We start from the raw sequence: 12,819 nt of genomic DNA, 5'->3' as shown, positions 1-12,819 counted from the left end.
CACTGACGATAGTTGAACTCTGAGCTTTTATGGCATTCAAAGTGTCACTGGATAGAGACTGCCTACCAGCAGCAGCAGTCACTAGTTTTTCATCCAGCTTCTCGTCTATTTTCTTAGCGAGATTTTCCATTACACTTTGGATTTCCTGTTCTGTCGTGTAAATGCGAGTAATAATAGCCAACGATCCCGCTATAGTTTGTTGCCAAGGAATTGGAATTTGAATTTTTAGCTTCTCTTTGTAAAGTTCTATATAAATGTTCGGTTGATGAATAAAATCCTCAAATGCTCCCTTTACACCCTTGCTAGTAGATTACATAGCTTCAGCCTTATTATCCTCAAACTGCATAAGCTGTGAATCGAGAACAAATTGGGTGTCATAAGACCCGTAACAGAAAGCAAGATACTTAAAGACTTTTGATTCTGAGTTCGCAGTCTTTGGATCCAAAACCGCAATTACACGAACTTGCCAATTGGGGAATCAATGAAACTTTGCTAGAGCCGGATCATGAATACTAAATTTAGCCATTATCTGTAGCTCAAATATATCAAAAGTAATTTACAATAGTTGCCATAAAACTCCTACTTTTTAGTGGGGCAGGACCACGTCATCACTGGCAATCACCGCTTGACAGGAGGCCCAGTGAAACGCAGGACCTGCTAATTGATTTCTTCACCGTATTCTTACAAAATATTCAAATATCCGAGCATCCAAAGTACTCCTGCCAATAACCACATGTCAGTAATTATCAGAGCTAGCGAAATGCGACTGCATTGAATGAATGCTAGATGCGAACTGAATGCTAGATGCGAACTTTTCTAGATGCGATCTTGCCCTTTTTATATATACCTTATATTCCCCCGGCACAACTTACAACCCTTGCCATGAGGACTATGGGGGAGGATTTCATCCTTAAAGATATAATTTCCGGACCTTTCAACTACGTTAAACAAAACAAAATTCAAAAATTTGATTGGATGTGTTTGAAGATATTGTGTGGGCGTGGGAGGGGCATTAGTTGTCCTCCAATCACTTTCACCTATTAAAAAGCACTAGACCTTCCGATTTTCAATCGCATGAGCTCTAATCACTCTGAATCTTAAAGATGACAGTCGAACACCTGATTTCCAATCCCATGAGCCCATTCCGTAGTTTTTCCTATCACCCTTAATATATATATCTGTATATATATATATATATATATATATATATATATATATATATATATATATATATATATATATATATATATATATATATATATATATATATATATACATATATCTATATATATAAAAATAAGTTGTCTGTGGATCTGTGGATCTGTGGATCTGTGGATCAGGTGACGTCATGTTTCGGCTGACGTCATGAAATTAGTTGCCATCATTTTTGTTATGACGATGCTTAGTATATTGTAAAACACATTAATTTGGTTAATAATATACCATTTAAAACACCAAAATGAACATGCTGGAGTAGTCACTCGGTGAGAGAGGGTGTCAGAACGGAGAATGAAGGTCCCAGGTTCAAATCCTGGTTAGGCTAAAATAGGTAAAAACTAAAAACTAAAAAAAACTGAAAAAACTAAAAAAAGGCAAAAACTACAAAAAAAACTAAAAACTAATAAAAAAATAAAAAAGCCGAAAAACTAAAAAAACTAAAGAAACTTAAAAAAAGGAAAAATGAAAAATAGAAGAGAAAAAGAATACTAATAAAATTAAAAATAAAAATAAAAAAAAATAAAAAAGATAAAAAGCTAAAAAAAAGGTAAAAACCAATAAAAACTAAAAAGAAAAAAAGGTAAAAAACTAAAAAAAAAATTCATCTAAAAAACTAAAAAAAACTAAAAAACGTAAAAACTAAAAGAACTAAAAAAGTAAAAAAAAACTAAAAAAAGGAAAAAACTGAAAAATAAGGGGGATATAAAACAGGGGGATATAAATGACGACCGGGACACCGGGACATCTCTATATATAAAAATAAGTTGTCTGTGTGTGGATCTGTGGATCTGTGGATCAGGTGACGTCACACTAAATTATTTCACACTAATACAAAAGAAGAAAAAAACTAAAAAAGGTAAAAACTACAAAAAAAACTAAAAAGAAAAAAAACTAAAAAAGCTAAAAAACTAAAAAAAACTAAAAAAAGGTAAAAATCTAATAACTAAAAAAAAACTGAAAAAAATAAAAAAAGGCAAAAACTACAAAAAAAAATAAAAACTAATAAAAAAACTAAAAAAGCTAAAAAACTAAAAAAACTAAAAAAAACTAAAAAAAGGTAAAAAACTAAAAAAAAACTAAAAACTAAAAAAGAAAAAAACTAAAAAAAAGGAAAAAACTGAAAAATAAAAGAGAAAAAGAAAACTAAAAAAAATATGAATAAATATATATAAAAATAAGTTGTTTGTGGGTTATGTCTGTCTGTCTGTCTGTCGAGTGACGTCGTGTTTGTCCGCATATGACGTCTGAATTATTTCACACTAATACAAAAGAAGAAAAAAAACTAAAAAAGGTAAAAACTACAAAAAAAACTAAAAAGAAAAAAAACTAAAAAAGCTAAAAAACTAAAAAAAACTAAAAAAAGGTAAAAAACTAAAAACTAAAAAAAACTGAAAAAACTAAAAAAAAGCAAAAACAAAAAAAAAAACTAAAAACTAATAAAAAAACTAAAAAAGCTAAAAAACTAAAAAAACTAAAAAAACTAAAAAAAGGTAAAAAACAAAAAAAACTAAAAACTAAAAAAGAAAAAACTAAAAAAAAGGAAAAAACTGAAAAATAAGAGAAAAAGAAAACTAAAAAAATATTAATAAATATAAAAAATATAAATATAAATATAATATAAACTAGCAATCAACAAAGCACCGAGACACAAATGACGACCGGGACACAGGGAGTATAAATGACGACCAGGACATAAGTAAAAAAAAAACTAAAAAAACTAAAAAAATGGTAAAAACTACAAAAAAACTAAAAACTACAAAAAAACTAAAAACTAATAAAAAAAACTAAAAAATCTAAAAATCTAAATAAACTAAAAAAGAAAAAAAAGAAAAAAGGAAAAAAATAAAGGAGAAAAACAAAACTAAAAAACGAATGTATATACAGACCGGGACACCGGGATACAAATGACGACCGGGACACAGGGAATATAAATGACGACCGGGACACAGGGACACAACTACAATGGGGACGCCGGGGGGCACAGGGGGATATAAATGACGACCGGGACACCGGGACACAAGGAATATAAATGACGCCCGGGACACTCAAAGAGAAATCACAGACTGGAACACCGGGACACAAATGACGACCGGGACACAGGGAATATAAATGACGACCGGGACACAGGGACATAACTACAAAGGGGACGCCGGGGTGCACAGGGGGATATATAAATGACGATGGCGACTCAGGGAATGGTCGATTAGCAATCACCATCAACAAAGCTCAAGGGCAATCATTAGAATCATGAGGTATAGATCTGAATACGGATTGTTTTCCCATGGACCATTATATGTTGCATGTTCAAGAGTCGGTAAACCTGAAAATCTATTTATATGCACAGACAATGGGACAGCAAAGAATGTTGTATATTCGCAAGTTTTACGTAGTTAAAAACACACATATATATATATATATATATATATATATATATATCTATCTATATTCACAGGTGGGACATAGGGACACAACTACAATGGCGCGTAACTAATATGGTGCGTAACGACTTACGCGCGCGGGGGGGCTTGGGGGGGGGGGGCGAAGTGCCCCCACCAACTAGGTGTTGGGGTGGCGCGAAGCGCCACCCCAACAGCTAGTAAGGAATATAAATGAATCAGAAAATACAACTCATGTTTCCAAATGACGTCGTTTGGAGCCCAAATTGAAAAGCCAGATCAATTTATGTCTACTTTCAAAGTAAAAGGGCAAATTTATCATAGAGCAGGGTCTCTTCTACCATTCTCAGGCGAGAATCATAAATTTTTACAATTGTACTTCATCAGTGATAGAAATTCTGAATTGAATGCACGTTGCGAAATTTCTCCCAACATTGAAAGGACAATCGTTTCCCAATTACAACATCTTTTCCACGAAAATAATAATTTAGTGCGTCTGTTCAAAACAGCCATCGATTTGATGCCTACTTATACGCATAAAATTGTTATTTCCGCTGACAAAACGCCTCCTGGCCAACATGTGCGTAGATACAATGCTCCAACTATCGACGAAGTGGCCATCGTTATGGTCGGTGATCAGTTTTTACCTCGAGATATTATTCTCAGGGTTTCCACCACACGTGCTACAACTAAAAATAGGCCTACCAATAATACTTTTAAGAAATATAAACCCACCAAAGCTTTGCTATGGCACTCGACCTGCCGTAAAAAAAACAATGGAAAACCTAATAGAGGCCACAATCTTGACAGGGCCTTTTGAGGGTGAGGCTGTTCTTATTCCTCGCATTCCCAAGATTCCAACGGATCTGCCTTTTCAATTTAAAAGATTGCAATTCCCAATTCGATTAGCATTTGCAATCACCATTAACAAAGCTCAAGGTCAATCATTAGAAAAATGTGGTATAGATCTTAATACTGATTGTTTTTACCATTGACAATTGTACGTTGCATGTTCGAGGGTCGGTAAACCTGACAATCTATTTATATGCAGCGACAATTGGACAGCGAAGAATGTTGTATATTCGCAAGTTTTACGCAGTTAATTTGTATTTTATCTATCTATCTATCTATCTATCTATATAAAAACGAGTTGTATGTATGCATGTTTGTTTGTTTGTAAAAAGAGCGTTTGCATATGATGTCATTATTAGTACATACGGCTTTGTATATGCAGAGACAATGGGAAAGCCAAGAATGTTATATATTCGCAATTTTTACGTAGTTTAACTCCTGCAGACGAAATGAATGCTTGCCTAAAAAATTCTAATTTATAGGCAAACGTAAAAATATTAAAATTAACTACAAATATGCGTGTCCGATTGCAAAACGATGACTCTGGTCAAACAGTAGACTCAATTTCAGGACGTATACAACTACCTGCTGATTTCTGTAATTTAGTGACGTCCAAAAATGAATTGATTGAAAAAGTATTTCCGAATATTCTAAAAAATTATAAAAATAATAAATGGCTAAGTGAAAGAGCGATTCTCGCACCCAAAAATATAGACGTCCACGAAATCAACAATATTGTTTTGAACAAGATTCGAGACCAGGCAGTCCTTTACAAGTCAGTCGACACAGTTTTGGAACCAAATGAAGCGGTTAATTATCCATCTGAATTTTTAAATTCCATAGATCCTTCAGGGTTTCCACCACACGTGCTACAACTAAAAATAGGCGTACCAATAATACTTTTAAGAAATATCAACCCACCAAAGCTTTGCAATGGTACGCGACTTGCCGTAAAAAAAACAATGGAAAACCTAATAGAGGCCACAATCTTGACAGGGCCTTATGAGGGTGAGGCTGTTCTTATTCCTCGCATTCCCATGATTCCAACGGATCTGCTTTTTCAATTTAAAAGATTGCAATTCCCAATTCGATTAGTATTTGCAATCACCATTAACAAAGCTCAAGGTCAATCATTAGAAAAATGTGGTATAGATCTTAATCCTGATTGTTTTTCCCATGGACAATTGTACGTTGCATGTTCGAGGGTCGGTAAACCTGACAATGTATTTATATGCAGCGACAATTGGACAGCGAAGAATGTTGTTTATTCGCAAGTTTTACGCAGTTAATTTGTATTGTATCTATCTATATAAAAACGAGTTATGTGGATGCATGTTTGTTTGTTTGTAAAAAGAGCGTTTGTATATGACGTCATTATTAGTACATACGGCTTTGCATATGCACAGACAATGGGAAAGCCAAGAATGTTGTTTATTCGCAATTTTTGCGTAGTTTGAAACACATATATAAATCTATCTATATTCACAGGTGGGACACAGGGACACAACTACAATGGCTCATAACTAATATGGCGCGGAACGACTTGCGCGCGCGGGGGGGCTTGGGGGGTGCGCGAAGCACCCCACCAACTAGGTGTTGGGGTGGCGCGAAGCGCCACCCCAACAGCTAGTATATATATATATATATATATATATATATATATATATATATATATATATATATATATATACTTATATATCTTGTATATATATATATATATATATATATATATATATATATATATATATATATATATATATATATATATATACATATATATATATATATATATATATATATATATATATATATATATATATATATATATATACTTATATATCTTATATGCCCCCAGGACATATCTTATAACCCTTGTTCTGAGGGCTGTGAGGGGGACTATCAGCCTCAAAGACATAATTTTCAGATTTTTCAATTCTGTAGAAAAAAATATATTTCAAAATGTTCTTAGGGAAAGGGTGGCCGTAGTAGGGGGTTTAGTTGTCCTCCAGCCACTTTTGGCTATTAAAAAGGGCACTAGCCCTTTCAATTTTCGATTGATGCGCTCTTTTTGAAGTTTCCACGACAACAAAATAACATCTCAAAATGTCTATCAGATGTATTTCGAAAAAATGAAAGGTGTGTGTGTGTGGGAGGGGTGGGGGTACCCACCCTCCGATCACCATTAATCTCAAAAAGAGAACTAAAACTTATGGTTAGGAATCAAATGAGCCCCTTCCGAAATTTATACGATCACTCTTTCAATATAAACCTTAAATGCACCCAGGGCATAACTGACAACCCTTGCCCTAAGGGCCTTGGGAGAGGGGTTGTTATCCTCAAATACATAATTTTTGGACTTTTTGACTCATTGAACAAAATGGTTATCTCTAATTTTTTTCTTAATATGTTTAGGGAAATGGTGGACGTGGGTGGGGTGCTAATTGTCCTCCAATCACTTTCGACAATTAAAATGGACACTAGCCCTTTTAGTTCTTAATCGAATGAGCCCTTTATAAGTTTCTACGTCAAACCCTTCGATACAAAGTGCCCTGGTCTAAAAAAAACAAATAAATAATACATTATGCCCACATCGCTCTTTACTTAGGCAGCGCTTTTGCGCTGCCTATGATGTTTTGGTACTTTGATGCTTGTTTGATACTTTGACAAAAATTTGATGTTGAAAAATAAATTATTTTGAAATAAGATATTTTTTAAAAACTAGAAACGTTTTGTAATAAAACTAACAAAAGTTAATTTTAAAAAACTTGGAAAAAGAAGTTTTTCGAAGAACAGTAAAGGCTATATTAAACTTAAGATCAGCAGTACTAAATATTTATCAAAGTTCAAACTAAAACGACAAGAAATTACTATTAAAGTATATATGAAACCCAAACGAACAGAAATTAAATGAACAGTTATAGCAAAAAAAAAACACTTAAACAATTATATCAAAAAAGTGCTGATACAAACGAATAAATTACAAGAAAATACTATCAAAGAAAATATGAACAAAATGAGCAGAAAGTAAATAAACAGTCATAGAAAACAAACATACAATAGGTACTAACATAAATGAATTGATAGATCTTAAAACGAGTAAATTTTCAATTGTATTGAAATTCAGCATGAAACGAACGAACAAAATCACTACAAACAAGAGTTTAGATTTTGTCTCTTTCACTGTAAAAAGTCTAAAACCTACTGCGTCATTGGTGCTTTACTGAAAACTATACGTATCTTGAACAGTCTTGGAAAGTACAAATAAAATTAAACTGAGTGTTTGATATATAATGATGTCAACTGTTCAAATATAATCAGTTCAAGATTTTATTTCGCTATAACTTTTATTTTTATTTTCAATACTATAAACTGGAAAAGAAAATATTTGCATATAATTCGTTTTCAGTTAAGTGCCAGTGACGGAGTAGGCTTTAGACTTTTACAGTTAAGAAAGGGAGCAGCATCTAAGTGAAACTATATTTGCCTTGAACAGTTTGGAAAGAACCAATAAAATTAAACTGAATATTTGATATATAATGAATATAATTACTGAAAGCTCATCAGTTTAAAATTTATCTCTATTCCAATTTTTATGTTTATTTTCAATGTTGTAATAAGAACGAAAGAAAATATTTGTATTAAAATACGCTTTCAGTAATGCGGCAATGACGCAGTAGTATTTAGACTTCTTCAGTGAGAGAGGGAGGCAAAATCCAAACTGTTGTTTGTAGTGATTTTTGTTCGTTTCAAGCTTCATATGCATATTCAACTTAAGTTTTACTTGTTTTTATACTTATGTATTCACTTATATTAATATCTATTGTTTGTTTTTTTGCTATAATTGTTTATTTTATTTCTGTTCGTTTTGGGTTTTATTTATTCCTTAGCAGTAATTTCTTGTCGTTTCGAGTTTGAATTTTCACAGGTATTTGTATATGCTGATCTTAAGTTTAATATGACTTTTACTTTTCTTTTGAACATTCTTTTTTAGAAATTTTTTTTTTAATTAATTCTTCCAAACAGCTAAGAGAGAATACATCGGCGAAGATTTTCTGAAAAAAAGCTTTTAAATTAAACAAATGATTGATTTTAATTTTATTTCATAATTTTCTATTACGTGAGAAGGTTGAAAAAGATCAATTATGGGTCCAGGGACAAAAACCAACTTTTAATGTCCCTGGTGCTTTAATACGATACTTTCTTCTTTCAGTTCGGTGGTATTTGCTTAAGGACCGTGAAAAATAAGGATGATGGCACGTTTGACATTGAAGAAATGCTGTCGAAAGTTAGACACCCCGTTACTATTTTCAATCCGATTACCAGACTTATTTGTATTGAAAATACTCATAATGTTTGTGGTGGACGCGTTTTACCCTTAGAATGGATAGATCAGGTTTGTCTATGGTTATTCAACTTATTATCGCTATGGTGTCTATTCAGGTACGAAAGAGGGGGAGTATAGACTGGAAGTGGGGCTCTCAGTAAATGGAGAAGTATCTAAAACGTGCTTAAACAAGGAGGGGCGTATTGTTTCATGTAGATGTGTTTGGATGTCCGACATGTGTATGTATTTGCTTTTTTTCCGGGAGAGGGGTATACTAAAAAAAACTAACATGTTAGGAAAATAATATAGAAATTATATAAAACAGGCAAAAAACTTCAAATAATTTTTAATTATTACGGTAAAAATTGTTCTCAGATATAACTCGTTAGATTTGCTTGTTTATTTCTAATAAGCTTTTATTTCTAGTTAGCTTTGCAAATAGTTTCTTAGACCACGGTGCCCTTCCATTTACAGAAATTAATAAATAAAAAAAAATAGATAGAAAAATGGGCATAATATTGAAATAAAACTGTGGAACAAAGAAGGGAGAAACCCCATCAAACTCTAAATAATGAATATCCGAATATTTTTACTCCACGTCCGAGAGCCTTTATAAGCAAAAGAAAATAGAACAGAAAATTGGTTAAGATAAAAACGTAAAGAAAAAGAAAAAAGTCAATAAAACTCACATATTAATAAACTCCAAATATCACTGCAAATAGGGCACAGAATGACATAGGCTACCGATTGTCTCTGGCATAATCTTAGTTTGGAAATGAGATCTAGCAAAAAATTAAATACTTATTTTTACAAATACTTATTCATTTGAATTATATTGAATTATAAATTAAATTATATTGGAAATACTTATTCAATAAAATGCTTATTTGAAAAAATTACATATGCTTTTAGTCATAAACCATGATTCAATTATAAGTTAAAGTATTTTGAACTATAGTGAAAATCCAGAATTTTTTTAATTTGAAAAATTAGTTTTGGTCCGTTGACACCTTCCGGTATTGACCTCATCCGAACTTGTTTGGGGATTGCTATGCAGGTCAAAATTTCAAACATTAATGTGTGTAAATTTAAAATAAAGTGTGTCTAGATTTGTCGCTTCGTGCTATTAACCCGTTCTAATAGGTAGAATTTAGAGATTTGAATTTGATATTTGACTGCTAGACCGTGGTCAACTTTGTCGATGGGGGGGGGGTGCTTAGAGCAGTTTTTGTTAGTTTACCTATTATTTGTTCGTGATATGAATTTTAGGCTAAGATAAATAGTTTACCAACATTTGTTTTGCTTCTGATACATTTGACGGTAAGATAATTTGTCGCCTTTTACTGCTTTTAAATAAAAATACACCATAATGAAATAGTTTTGCAATTATTATTGTAAAGAGCAGCTGCAGTAATTTGATTCTAAAAAGTGACGGATAAATACATAGTCAAACAGTTCGTGGTAACGAACTGTAGTAAGGAGCGACCCGGCTCAATAGTAACAAAAACTCTAAAAAATGGAATTTTGATACCAATATCTACATCAGAAGAATCGCATTTTAATGCTGATTTTGAATATATATAATTTTAATCAAGATCAGTTATACCCATCAAAAGTTATGGGCCTGAGAAAATTTGCCTCACTTTAGATAATAGTGGAAAACAGCCCCTCAAAGTCATACAATCTTAACAAAAATCACACCATCAGATTCAGCGTATCAGAGAACCTTATTGTACAAGTTTCAAGCTCCTATCTACAAAAATGTTGAATTTCGCATTTTTTGCCAGAAGACAGACCACGGATGCGTGTTTATTTGTTTGTTTTTTGTTGTTTTTTTTCCCAGGGGTGATCGTATCGACTGAGTGGTCCTAAAATGTTTCGAGAGGGCTCATTCTAACGTAAATTAAAAGTTCTAGTGCCCTTTTTAAGTGACCAAAAATATTGGAGGGCACCTAGGCCCCCTCCCCCGCTCATTTTTCCCCAAAGTCACTTGATCAAAATTTTGAGATAGCCATTTTATTCACCATAGTCGAAAAACCTATTAACTATGTATTTGGGGATGACATACTCCCCCACAGTCCCCGTGGGAGGGGCTGCAAGGTACAAACTGTGACCTGTGTTTACATATAGTAATGGTTATTGGGAAGTGTACAGAATTTTCAGGGGGATTTTTTTCGGTTTAGGGGTGAGTTGAGGGGGGGTTATGTGGGAGGATATTTCCATGAAGAAACTTCTCATGGGGGAAGAGAATTTCAATGAAGGGGTGCACGATTTTCTAGCATTATTTGACAAAAACAATGAAAAAATAAATATGAAAAGTTTTTTCTACTGAAAGTAAGGAGCAGCATCAAAACAAAAGAATAAAAATTATTACGCATATGAGGGGTTTACCTCTTCGTAATACCTCACTCTTTACGCTAAAGTATTTTTAGTAATTTCAACTATTTATTCTACGGCCTTTGGGATTCAGAGATCATTCTTAAGGAATTGGGACAAAATCTAAGTTTTAGTGTAAAGAGCGAGGTATCGACGAGGGTTGAACCCTCTCATACCCCCAATAAAAACATACGAATATAGAAGTACGTTACGTAAGTTAATTTGTAAGTTACGTATATTTTTTTTACCAACAAAACCGTTAGTAAAAAATTAAAAGTTATAGTTGCTTTTTTAAGTAATCAAAAACTTGGAGTGCAACTAGACCTCCTCCCTCGCTTCTTTTTTCTGAAAATCTTCCGATTAATTGCAATTAATTCATATGCAAATTTCGTTTTAATTATTTATGTGCGGAGAACCAAGATCAAAACATGCATTAATTCAAAAACGTCCAGAAATTAAATAAAAAAAACAAGTTTTTTTTAACGGGAAGTAAGGTGCGACGTTAAAATTTAAAACGAACAGAAATTATTCCGTATATGAAAGGGTCTTTTCCTCTTCAGCACCCCGCTCTTTACGCTAAAGTTTCTTACTGTTTTAAAAATAAAGTTAAGAGAAAGAGTCAAACTTTAGCGTAAAGAGCGAGGTGTTGAGGAGGAAAAGCCCCTTTCATATACGGAGTAATTTTTGTCCGTTTTAAGTTTTAATGTTGATCCTTACTTTCATTTTAAAAAAACCTGTTTTTTTATTTAATATATAGAAAGGTTAAGATCGCATCTAGAAAAGTTCGCATCTAGCATTCAGTTCGCATCTAGCATTCATTCAATGCATTTTGGATGGTGGATGGAGCATTTTGGATGCTCGGATATTTGGATATTTTGTAAGAATTAAATTAAAAAAGAATAGTTTTTTTAACTGAAAGTAAGGAGCGACATTAAAACGAACAGAAATTACTCCGTGTATGAAATCTGTTGTCCCCTCCGCAATTCCTCGCTCTTTACGCTAAAGTTTTTAATTGTTTTAAAAAGTAGAATTGTGGCAAAGAGTCAAACTTTAGCGTAAAGAGCGAGGGATTGCGGAGGGGACAACCCATTTCATATACGGAGAAATTTCTGTTCGTTTTAAGTTTTAATGTCGTTCCTTACTTTCAGTTAAAAAAATTAGTTTTTTTATTTAATTTCTGAACGTTTTTGAATTGATGCATTTTTGATTTTGGCTCTCCGCACATTAATTAGTAAAATGAAATTTGCATATTAATTTTTTTTTACTAAACGGCTTTCTCTTAGTTTTGATCAGACGGTTCTGAGAAATACGGGGTGGGGAAGGAGGCCTAGTTGCCCTCCAATTTTTCGGCTACTTAAAAAGGCAACTAGAACTTTTAATTTTCAACGAACGTTTTATTAGTAAAATATATACGTAACTTAAAAATTAACTTACGTAACAAACTTTTATATTCTTATATTTTTGATTATATATGTGAGGGGGTTTGTCCCCTCGTTAATACCTCGCTCTTCACACTAAATCTTAAGTTTTGTCCCAATTCTTTAAGAATGACCCCTGAATCAGAAAGGCCGTAGAATAAATAGTTGAAATTACTAAAAATACTTTAGCATAAATATTTATCTCCTCCTAAATACCTCGCTCTTTATGCTAAAG

General features: G+C 32.7%; 2 protein-coding genes across 5 annotated transcripts in view; one reads left to right on the top strand and one right to left on the bottom strand.

Annotated features, from left to right (window-relative positions):
* Nucleotides 1–12,819, bottom strand: part of LOC136039222 (period circadian protein-like) — a 569,811-nt gene that overhangs the window by 283,933 nt on the left and 273,059 nt on the right. The window lies entirely within an intron of this gene.
* The window catches only part of LOC136039219 (uncharacterized), a 140,525-nt gene that overhangs the window by 90,258 nt on the left and 37,448 nt on the right, over nucleotides 1–12,819 (top strand). The window contains exon 5 of the mRNA XM_065722751.1: nucleotides 8,677–8,859. Within this exon, the coding sequence (XP_065578823.1) occupies nucleotides 8,677–8,859 (183 nt within the window). The remainder of the gene's footprint in view (nucleotides 1–8,676; nucleotides 8,860–12,819) is intronic.

Source organism: Artemia franciscana, chromosome 19 (assembly GCF_032884065.1).
Source record: "Artemia franciscana chromosome 19, ASM3288406v1, whole genome shotgun sequence".
Taxonomy (NCBI): Eukaryota; Metazoa; Arthropoda; class Branchiopoda; order Anostraca; family Artemiidae; genus Artemia; species Artemia franciscana.
The sequence above is the reverse complement of the archived record's forward strand: the minus strand, read 5'-3'. Positions and strand labels throughout refer to the sequence as shown.